This window comes from Myotis daubentonii, chromosome 2, assembly GCF_963259705.1.
Source record: "Myotis daubentonii chromosome 2, mMyoDau2.1, whole genome shotgun sequence".
Classification (NCBI taxonomy): domain Eukaryota; kingdom Metazoa; phylum Chordata; class Mammalia; order Chiroptera; family Vespertilionidae; genus Myotis; species Myotis daubentonii.
The window spans coordinates 31788325-31800579 of record NC_081841.1 but is presented as its reverse complement, the minus strand read 5'-3'; the positions used below and the strand labels follow the sequence as shown (position 1 = coordinate 31800579).

Sequence of the window (12255 nt, the reverse complement as noted above, 5' to 3'; positions counted from 1 at the left end):
ACAAAAGAACTCTGTGCAGTCACATAGTTTCCGGTCTTGATTCTGCCACTTCTAGAAATGTAGCCAAGGGACCCTGGGTTTTTCACTTATCTTCTCTAGATTTCTCTTCCATTCGCCAAAGTATGATGGGAATTCCTTTACCAAAAATTGATTCTAATGTCAATTCTAGCCCTAACATTTATTATTGTTCTGCTAAGAAGCTTGTTGATAAGTTTTATAGATAAATGTAGACACCTTAGATCTGTGCTTTCCAATATAGTAGCCATAAACCACCGGAAGCTATGGAAATTTAAATTAATTAAAATGACATAAAGGTAAAAATTCAGATGCTCAGTCACATTAGTTATATTTCTAGTACCTACTAGTCACATGTGGCTAATGGCTACTGTATTGGACAGCATAGATATAGAGAATTTTCATCACCACAGAGAGTCCCAGGGGACACATTTGCTCTAGACTATTATGGAGAAGGGAGGAACAGGGTCATATGTGGAGCATTTTGAGAAGAGTCCTACATTTGCCCCACTAGCATCTTCAAGGTGAGCCTTGTGTTCATTATGTCTAATGCCCACATAGGTCTATGATTTTAAAGAAAATAAAAGGATTGAGTTGTGAGTCTTATACTCTGTGTCTGACTTAATAACTCGTCTCTTTACATTAAAAACATTTTCATTCCATCTCTAAATCTTATGTTTCTTTTTTAACACCAAAGGTTTAAATATTTGCTAATTGGCTGTATTGTCATTGATATCCTGTCTCTTCTCTGATTATCTAAAATAAAAACAAAATATCTTCAATGACTGACCATGGTATACAGATGAAAACTCAAACTCTTTAGCTCAGTTTCTTGCCTCTTTATGTCAATTAAATTTATTATCCATGATATTCTTTATGTCCAGCATGTCCTCCCCCACATTCTCTTCTCATATTTCCATATTTCTTTTAATCCTCTGCCCTTCCCCTTCATTCAAACAGCCAGACTGCTAGTGTTCACTGCCCAGAAAAGAGACATCTCAAAAGAAAGCATTAATAAGAATATTAGAGGAGTGAAAGGTTTTAAGATATAAAGATAAAATATTTGGATGGGTAGAAGGTATATAAAAGGAATTCTTCCATAGTTTGTAGAAATCAATTTCAATCTAGGAATAGGGAGTGAGATGGGGGTGTTGGGGAATAAGAGTTGATCTGTTGATGCTGAAGGGATAGGGAGGGAGGGGATGCCTTTGCGGTATCCCAGAGACAAACACCTGTGGGTAGGTTTTTGGATTCCATGAATGAGAAGAACCTGTGCCACCATGAGCAGGCAAAGTCCAGGGAGGTGGTAAGACCCCAAACATGAACTGGTTGCACAATGGAGTTAAGCATCCCCATCTTCAGCTCCTCACAGGTTTTCACCATTTACATTAACACAAGAGATGATTCCCATGTCCCCAGGGGTGACTCATACATATCATTGGTGTATAATGTGCACCAGCCACATGGAACTCTATCTTTCTAACAAAATTCCCCAACTCTTATCTTGTGTGGAAAGTAGAATTATATCCATGTTTCTAAGACAATCACTCCTGCATCAGAGAGAGTTGTGCTAAGAGCACACAGACATGGACACAAGATGACCCCAAGGTGACATGTATGACCAAACACTGTGGCCAGAAGGATTAGATGTCTAAGAATAGAGGGCACCAATAACACCAGACATCCTCTTCCCATAACTCCCCTTTTTACTATTATGTAACCTCAGAATGTAAGCAGACCCTGGGAAAAGGGTAAAGGTTAGGGAAAATTTGACTGAGATTAAGTATTTGCCATTTTGATGAAGAGAGGCTGAACATATAAATTAAACTGAGTTCTCAGGAAAAAATATATTGCTTTCATATCTGAGCAATGGACTGAGATTTGTAAATGCTAAACTAGCTTTACCCTGATTTCATGGCCCGACTTATTTGAAACTATCAGAAGGCTTTCCGCAGTCACCAGCAAGTAATGTTCCTTGTCCCATAAGATTTTATTTTCTACTAGAGGCCCGGTGCACAAATTTGTGCATGGGTGGGTCGTCCCTCGACCTGGCTGGAGATTGGGCCAGCCAAAGGGAGGGACCATGGGTGGTTGGCCAGCTGTGGGAGGTTGGCTGTGGGAGTGAACTGAGTGTATAGCCCCTTGTGATTAGTGCACATCATAGCTACTGGCCAGTTGTCTGGTTGTCTGTTCATAACGGTCGCTTAGGCTCTTATATATACACTGAGTAGCCAGATTATTATGACTGGCCAGATTATTATGACCACCCCATCAGTACTTCGTTGGGCCACCTTCTGCCTTCAATACTGCAGCGATTCTTCTTGGCATTGACTCTACGAGATGTTGAAAGGTGATGCGAGGAATCTGACACCATGCCTGATGAATAGCACTGTTCAGTTCTGTGAGATTTGATGGTTGTGGAAACAACTGCCTGATGGCTCTTTTAACTTCATCCCACAAATGCTCAATTGGATTGAGATCTGGTGATTATGGGGGCCACCTAAGCAAGGTAAAGTCTCCCTCATGTTCTTGAAACCACTCCTGCACAATACAAGCACCATGGCATGGCGCATTGTCTGTTGGAAGAAGCCATCTCCATTGGGATACGCCATCAACATGATAGGATGAACTTGATCAGCAACAATACTTAGGTATGTTGTGCTATTCAGACGTTGTTCCACACGAATTAAAGGGCCCAAATCATGCCAGGAAAACATGCCCCAAACCATAAAACTGCCCCCATCAGCTTGAAGAGTTGTACTCATGCATGTGGGGTGCATGATTTCATGCTGTTTTTGTCAAATTCTCACTCTGCCATCTGCATGATGCAACTGGAAACGTGATTCGTCGGACCACATGACTTTTTTCCAATGCTCGACTGCCCAATCCTTGTGTTCCTGTGCAAACTAGAAATGTTTTATCTCGGTAGGCCTTCGGCTTCCATATCCCATACAACACAGTGTATGGCTAATTTGCCTACACTGTGGTCATAATAATCTGGCCACTCATGTTCAAATATATCCCACGTTCAAAGGCTGCTAAATCACGTTGTTTCCCCATATCTTTAGAAAAAAAAGTCACTTCTACTGTCCTGGTAAAAAACCTGTTTCCCTATTTATAATGGTCTGGTCCTCTAGCAACTTCAGCACGAAATTAATTTGCCTACAAGTGTCAGGTGGTCAGAATAATCTGGCCACTCAGTGTATATAGATGCATTTTCTTAGGATCTCATCATATACTGCTTCATATTCTAGGATTTTTTATGGCACTATAACATCTCAGTCTAAGTAGTAAAGCTTTTTGTTGTTGTTGTTAATTCTCTCCAGAGAATATCTTTCCATTGATTTTTAGAGAAAGTGGAAGGAAGGGGGAGAGACAAGGAGTGAGAAATATTGATTGGTTGCCTCCTGCGTGCACCCCAACTAGGATCCGGGATGGAGCCTGCAACCAAGGTACATGCCCTTGACCAGAATTAACTCAGGACCCTTCAGGCTGTGGACTGAAACTCTATCCACTGAGCCAAACTGGCGAGAATGTAAGTAGTAAAGCTTTAGACAGCAAAAATTATATAGATATTTGTCCATAATAAAGAACATATAAAGTATTTTTAAAAAAGCTTGCCTAGTCATTAAAGTAAAAACAAAATAATCTTACCATTATTTATTTTGGATGGTGATTTTTCCATAACTGAGGTTGTTAATTGACTGTTTGATTCCAGGAGACATGGAGAGGTGCTAAGAGTGGAATTGGAGAAGGAATACCTTTCATATCTGTACCTGTATAAAAAGAACATTTTCTTTACTACAGGCTCATTTAGTATCATGCAAAAAATATTGCATGTATACTACATGACTCATTAGGGTACTTGTTTGAGTTCTCAGCTATCCCTGAGTCCCCAAACCAAACCAAACCAATGTTTAATAGCAGAGATTTCTGAATATACTGCCAGAAAATCCGGTTCATAGGTGTTGTACCCTATTTGAACCCGTCAATTATCCATTGTAATGAAAGAAAATAAAAGTAAGAATTATTCATAGAGGTTCATTTTAATATAAGATGACTGTAAATTACATACTATCTTGGTGGGAAAAATATGCCTATTGAAGTTGGTTAGATAAGGAGGCAAAGAAGTAATGGAAAGGAGGCCCAGGGTATGAATGCTTTCAAAGTAGGGATTTTAGTTCTAACATGGATTCAAACCATGGCTGACACAATCTTGATTCTGATGCATGAAATTCTATAGTAGCTACGGAGAGCTATATCTCTACAGAGACTACTGTAAATAGTTTCCCTGCTTTCAAGTTTGTTCCACCAGAGTTATTTTTCCAAGCAGTAGTCAATGTGACCCTTTAAAATATGTCAGCTCATGCCCCTCTGCTCAAAACTCCCCACTGGTTCCTCATCTCATTCCAGATGAAGTTAACGTCCCTGCAATTGTTTGCCACGTTACTACTCAAGGTGTGGTATGCAGACCAGCAGCACCAGCTGAGTCTCAAGTCTACATTTTACCAAGAGCCTCCAGTGAAATGTCCATCAAAGTTTGAGAAACAACCTTGACACCTTCACCCATTTTTTTTGTACACTTTCCCCTGGTTCATCCCACTGGGTCACAAGGCTCTCTACAGTTCACCCAGGCTCCCTCTTGCTAGAAACTTAGCATTCACTGCTCGTTTTGCCTAGAATCTTCCTCCCCAGACATCTGTGTAGCTCTCCCTTTCATCTCTTTCAGTTGTTCCCAAATGTCACCATCTCAGTGAGCCATTCCCTGACAATCTTATGTTAAATAGCAACCTGCTACACACATACTCCTTCTGTGTCTTATTGGGTTTTCTCTAACGTTATCTGACTTACTATATCGTTATTTGTTGGTTCATGGTCTATTCTTCATAAGATTTATGGAAGCAGAGATTTTTCACTACTTTATCCTTATTTCCTAGAACAATAATCAATATACGTATATTTCTTAAATCCATGAGTTAGATGACCTGCCATACATAAAGCTAAACATAGCCTCTTGGGGGCAGGCCCTTAATAATTGATATCCATGATTAATATTATTTGTTGGCCATTAAGGGTATTGCTGCTAGGCAGACAGAGCATATGTAGTAGGTAGTCTTTTAGAGAACAAAAATTATATTTGGACAAGTACCCAATTAGTGACTCATCCTATGGAAGATTGAAAATAAGTTACTGTAATAATCCTCAGTAGATAGCAAACTTCATGAAGTGTGTGTATGTTTTGTTTCTTTATTTTTCTTCAGTGAAGTAGCCCCATTACCTGACACAGCACCAGGCAAATGGCACAACTAAAAAAAAATGAATAAACAAATATATCTTTCAACATGTAAAAGGTGAATATGAATATGAATCTCTTTCTGCCCCTTCGGCATCCTTTGTCAGCACTAGCCCGGCTGTCTCGCTGGCCTTCTCTTAGATACGCTCCTTTCCTTGGTCTCTTCCTTTGCCTCTTCCTTAGGCATCGGCCCACATAAAACCTTTGTAGAACCTCAGTGATCCTGTGGAAAGGAGGCCAGAGATATGGCCAAGAGCAGGCAGAAGCCCTGAAGCCGTGAATCTCTCTCCAAGTAAAAGTGAAGGTAGAGGGAAACCATACAGACAGGTAGGAAAGATGCCACACAGAGGCTTCTGTGCACCTTTACAGACTGGCCAGAGGCCAGAATCGGACTCTAGGCATTTAAGTGACCTGGGAATCTTTGGATGAGTTTGGACCAGATCATTTCTAAGTCTCTCCCGCTCTAAAATGTCACAATGCATTGATCTACACTGGGAAATAATTAAAGTTTTAATTGGCATATAATTTTAAAGTTATTTTCTTGTTTCTATACCTCTTGGAAGTCACTTCTTTCAGTCAGAATAGGTAAGCACAGAGGACCGAGGCAACATGGATATGCATAAAAAAGTCAGAATACCTGCTTTAGGAGTTCAGTGCTATAATATAAGACACTTAAACGTGAGAAAGTCACCAGACTCTAAGTCATGGTCCTTAGCTCCAAAGTAACAAAGTATAAACTATGTTCTTCTACCCCATGGGTTATTGTAAGGATGGAATCTATCCTAATAAAAGGCCTATGGCCGTGACGCCATAAGGACGTCATGACCAAATGAGCAGAGGCAGGCGGGACCGGGACGAGCTACTAGCAGCGGGGAGCTATGAGTGGTGGAGGGCAGGGCACGAGCTACAAGGGGCGATGGGCGGGGCGGCCAGCTGAGGCAAGTGGAAGCGAGCTACTCGATCACGATTTCATGCACGCTGGGCCTCCAGTGATATAATAAAGGTGAAAAACCTTTGGAACTACTAAAGTTGTATGCAAGTACTAACAAATGTACTAACAAAGCCCCAAAAGTAGATTTCAGAGTTCAAGGATACAGACACCCCACTTTTATTGAGGTAGTGCTATGAGATAATATTTGTAAATGGAATACTTATTTTGATTTGATAACATATCCTTATGTCAATGTCCTGCCAGTCAAGTGTACCATGACCCAGCATATTACCAGTAATACTCACTCATTACCCATTTGACACCCATTTGACATTTATCACATAATATATTCATTTCTTTTTGCTTATATATTTTGTCTCAACAGCTAAATTAAAGCAGTTGAATGAAGACATGTAATTGAAAATTTCCCTTTAATTTTGTTGACATCAAAACATAGAAGTGTCTCAAACTTTTTTTCTTACAGATTAAATTATAAGTAAAATTGCAAGTGCTCTGAAATTTTGCCCAAAGAAGATATAATAAAAATAAGATAGAATTTATCAGGGGCCATTTTATAACATTTGAATAATTAATTGTAACCATAAAGAGAGAAATGCAGCTGTCGGTTACAGCAAGAACAGGATGATTGCATTTGACTCACTGTTCCATGAAGAACTGAGGCAGTGCGATGAGCAACGTTCCAACTCCCATGATCAGGCAGCCCGCTCCAATTATTTTTGGCCTGTGAAGTCTGGCTCCAAAGTAGCTAACAAATGTGATAACTAAGAGATTCCCTTGGAGGAAAAGAATAAATGTTCATGAGTTAGAGAACTTAGAAAAAGTCAGCAGAATAACTACATGAGGTTAAGTCAATGAATGAATGTCTATAGCAAGCCTTAGCGATATTTTGTTGTGACTAAACTGTTTCCAACCATCATTCCTATCATTTGACTTTCTTTCCTTTAAACTGAGAAGACTGTTGAAATTGTCTTTTTACTCATTACTTCAATCAGGTTACCCCTTTGTCAGAATATTTTAATGACCAAGCCTTCTACTTCATTTTCACATACCCTAATGATTTGTCCTTTTAAAGTGTTTTGATCATTAATCAAATTGTAGAAGGCATCCTTCAGCTGTTCTCTTAAATTTTCTTTGCTGATTTGGAAGTAAACTTTATTATTGTTTCTTCATTTATTAAAGTTTTCTAATAAAACTTCTTATAGCTTCCCATTTGCTCTTGAAACACATATTCTTGCTTTAGCTGAATATAAACTAGTAAGAAAAAGTAAAACAACTGTACCTCACTTTAAATGAAATCAAATTATAAAATTCATATTTTTACAAATGATATTTATAATTTGTTTATATCCTTTTTACAAAAAGGTAAGATTCAAAGTAGAAGCATAAATTACATAAATACCCATATCAATTTAGGAACATATTAATTATATAACTTCCATGTATATTTATAATACAAATTTTATGAAATATAAAATCTCACAAATTATACACATCTATCTCTTTATAAAAAAAATAACTAAGAAATACTTTTTGAAGGTGGAATTAGGTCTTTCTAAAATGTCTCTGGAGATGCGTGTGATGATGAAGACACTGACTAACCATGCTTTAGGGATGATGTCCTCGTGCTTTCCTCCGCACAAAATTCCTGGAACAAGGTGGTAAGAGATATAGAAATATTAAAAATGCAGAATCTCGGCAGCTCCCGAAAGTGTCTGAGTCCTCGGATCTGAGGGCAGGCCAAGAAATCTGCATTTTTAATCCTAGCTCAAATGTGTTGGTGAAGATGGTTTCTGGAACATATTTTGATAAACACTGCTAGGGTGTTGGATATCAAAGGGCTTTAAAGTATTAACTATTTGCATTTTGAACATTTAGTTTTCTAAGCACTAGAGTGCTAGATAGAGCAAGAACTTAGCAATAACGCAGCACTTGATTGTGATGGCTGATGGGTAGCCTTGCGTTAAAGTCCTTCTTGATGTTTCCAATTTCTTTTTTTTGCAAGAGTGTTCCCTTACATCTGCAAGCAATCATCTAATTTACTACTGTTCATTCACATTGCCAGCATTAGTCAAGTGCAAAAAGCACAGCAATTTTTCTAGCCTGGAGGACAAAAATGATAGTGAGAAAAGTAGATTACATCGTGGCTCCAGGGTTTATGGCTCTCGGAAGATTTAACCTCCTTTTAATTTTCATATTAAAAAACATTGAGTATGATATTTCTCATTTGACATCTAAGTATTTCGTAGAGGAAATTTTGTGTTGAATATATTGCTAATTATGTCTCTATTTTTGTTAGAGTGTCACAGTAAAAACAAAACAAAACAAAACCCGGAAAGTTTGTTTTCAGTTTATAAATACTGTCTCCCTACACCACCTCCCCTCCCCACTTCCCTCACAATAGAGGACTCAATGTTTACAGTCTGTTTTTGTGTTACATTTGTGGGTATGCCAAATACTGCATGATATCATTTCAGCATCTGTGATATGTAGACGAGTCATGTTCTTTTACTTAGTATCCTTTCTGAATTCTTGGAAGATACACTTGAAGAATAAATGGTGATAAATGATCTTTAAAAGATTGAATTGGATATCAAAATTCTTTCACATCTACCATCACTAGCCTCTCAAAAAGCAACAGTTCCATAGAGTTTTAAAAATATGTTTTACCAAACTTTCAAATAACAGATTCCACATACACACAGCATTTCAGATAACAGAAAACTCCTCAACTCATCTTATTAGACTAATATTTTTAATATATTTATTAATTTTTTACAGAGAGGAAAGGAGAGGAATAGAGAATTAGAAACATCAATGAGAGAGAAACATCAATCAGTTGCCTCCTGCACACCTCCTACTGGGGATGTGCCCGCAACCAAGGTACATGCCCTTGACAGGAATCAAACCTGGGACCTTTCAGTCTGCAGGCCAACCTCTATCCACTGAGCCAAACTCGTTAGGGAAAGACTAATATATTTTGGAATCAAAGCTATACAAGAACAATAAAAGAAAAGACCAAATATAGTATATTCCAGGAGTACAGAGGTGTTATAAAAAAAAGAAAATTAATAAAATAACTATGGTTATCTTAACATATGTAGAAAAGCATCCTATCTAATAAAAGAGAAACATGGTAATTGGTGTATGACTGCTACCCTTCCCATTGGCTAATCAGGGCGATATGCAAATTAACTGTCAGCCAAGATGGCGGCGGCAGCCAGGCAGCTTGAAACTAACATGAGGCTTGCTTGCTTCAGTGACAGAGGAAACCAATGTTCCCCGCCTGCCTTGCAGGCCTCTGAGCCTGCAGTTTGAAACATTTTAACAAATATAGAAGCTAAAAAAACCCCCAGAAACCAGCTTTCAGGGAGCTGGGATCTCAGAGCTGGAGTCAGAGCTGGAGTTATACATTGTATCGAACCGAAACAAAGCAGATACCTACTTTCAGCAGCAGAGGCCTAAGAGCTGGAGCCTCAGAGCTAAAGCTGTCCCAGAATTAAAAAAAAGAAAAGAGAAAAAAAGGAGCAGTTGGGAGCTTCCGTCACCTGCCAGTCTGAAAACAGCCCTCAGCCCCTCACACAGACTGGCCAGGCACCCCAGTGGGGACCCCGACCCTGAAGGGTGTGTGACCAGCTGCAAACAGCCCTCAGCCTCTCACACAGGCTGGCCAGGCACCCCAGTGGGGACCCCCACCCTGATCCAGGACACCCTTCAGGGCAAACCAGCCAGCCCCACCCATGCACCAGGCCTCTACCCTATATAGTAAAAGGGTAATATGCCTCCCAGCACCGGGATCAGCGTGACAGGCAGCAGCACCCAAACCCCCTGATCACCCTGTGGCTCTGTGTGTGATAGGGGGCCACAACCTCCCTATCCGCCCTGCTCTGTTTGTGACAGGGGAAGGCGCCCCAACCTCCTGATCAGCCCTGCTCTGTGCCTGATACGGGGGAGCTCCCCAACCTCTGATCGCCCTGCGGCTCTGTGTGTGACAGGGTGCGGCGCCCCAACCCCCTGATCAGCCCTGCTCTGGGTGTGACAGGGTGCGGCGCCCCAACCCCCCCTCCCACCCCCCCCACGGGCCCTGCTCTGTGTATGACAGGGTAGAGCCATAACCTCCCCTTCAGCCCTGCCCTGAGTGTGAGAGTGTCGGCGCCCCAACCCCCTGATCGGCCCTGCTCTGTGGGTGATAGAGGGCGGCACCACAACCCCCCGCCCCCCCCCCCCATGGGCCCTGCTCTGTGTGTGATGGGGTAGAGCCATAACCTCCCCATCGGCCCTGCTGTGAGTGTGACAGTGTCGCCGTCCCAAACCCCTGATCGGCCCTGCTCTGTGTGTGACAGGGGGGAGCTCCCCAACCCCCTGATCGACCCTGCTCTGTGCATGACAGGGGGGAGCTCCCCAACCCCCTGATGGGCCCTGCTCTGTGCGTGACAGGGTAAGGTGCCCCAACCACCCTGATGGGCCCTGCTCTGTGTGTGACAGGGGGCAGCGCCCCAACCCCCGGATTGGCCCTGCTCTGTGCGTGACAGGGGGTGGCGCCGCAACCTCCCCATCGACCCTGCCTTAAGTGTGACAGGGGTCGGTGCCCCAACCCCCCAATCGGCCCTACCCTGAGCGTGACTGGGGGTGGCATCGCAACCTCCCGATCCGCCCTGCTCTGTGCATGACAGGGGGCGGCGCCCCAACTCCCCAATCGGCCCTGCTCTGTGCCCGACCAGGGGCTACACTTAGGGATTGGGCCTGCCCTCTGCCACCCGGGAGCAGGCCTAAGCCAGCAGGGCGTTATCTCCCGAGTGGTCCCAGACTGCGAGAGGGCACAGGCCAGGCTGAGGGACCCCCCCCTTCCCCCCGAGTGCATAAATTTTTGTGCACCGGGCCTCTAGTTCAATATAATTAGCCACTCATTTGTAATAAGAAAAAATATCTGAGCAAATTAACTTTTAAAGCATATATATCAAAACCATAATCAAACACATTGCTTAATTGTAAAATTTTAAAAGCATTTTTATTAAGGTCAGATAGGAGAGGATGCCCATTTTCACTGCTTTTATTCACCCTAATACTGAGGCCAAAGAAATAAGGCAAAACCAATAAATAACAGATCTATGAATTTAGAAAGAATAACATAAAATCATCTTATGTTTCAAACAATATAACTGTCTGCTCAGAAAACTCTACACCATCTATAGACAATCAATTAAAATGAACAAAAATTAAACAAGGTTGCTGCATACAGATAACATTTAGAAATCAATACTGTATCGAGATGGTCTAACCTACTGCACACCCAGGCTGCTTGGGGTGGCCTATGGCTCCTAGGCTGCTAACCTGTATAGCATGGTTACTGTACTGAATACTGTAGGCAATTGTAACACAATGGTAAGTACTTGTATATCTAAACATAGGAAAGGCACAGTGAAAACACACTATACAAGAGACAAAAATGGTATAGGGCACTTACCATAAAAGGGAGCTTGAAGGACTAGAAGTTGCTTTGGGAAAGTTAGTGAGTTCGTTGTGAGTGAATGTGAAGGCTCAGGACATTAGTGTGCACCACTGTAGACTTCACAAGCACTGTCCCATGAGCCCTCCCCCAGCATCAGCATCACCTGGGGTTTCTTAGAAATGCAGAATCTTATTTCCCTCTCTACAGAATCAGTATCTGCATATTAACAAGACTGCCTAGAACAGTGGTCGGCAAACTGCGGCTTGCAAGCCACATGCGGCTCTTTGGCCCCTTGAGTGTGGCTCTTCCACAAAATACCACGTGGGTGCGCATGTACAGTGCGATTGAAACTTCGTGGCCCAGAAGAAGCGCCCACCTGGCCCTAGAATAGAGGCCGGTGGATAGAGCCTCAGCCTGCCTACTGAAGGGTCCTGGGTTCATTCGGATCAAGGGCACATGCCGGGTTACCGGCTTGATTCCCCCAGCTGGGGGCGTGCCGGAGACAGCCAATCAATGATTCTCTCTACCTCTTCCTTCCTCTCTGAAATC

General features: G+C 41.9%; 1 protein-coding gene across 1 annotated transcript in view; it reads right to left on the bottom strand.

Moving 5' to 3' along the window:
• The window catches only part of SLCO1C1 (solute carrier organic anion transporter family member 1C1), a 47829-nt gene that overhangs the window by 30951 nt on the left and 4623 nt on the right, over positions 1–12255 (bottom strand). Inside the window, exons 3-4 of the mRNA XM_059680955.1 lie at positions 6901–7033; positions 3670–3791 (exon numbers count right to left, since the gene is read on the bottom strand). Coding sequence (XP_059536938.1) covers positions 3670–3791; positions 6901–7033 — 255 coding nt within the window. The remainder of the gene's footprint in view (positions 1–3669; positions 3792–6900; positions 7034–12255) is intronic.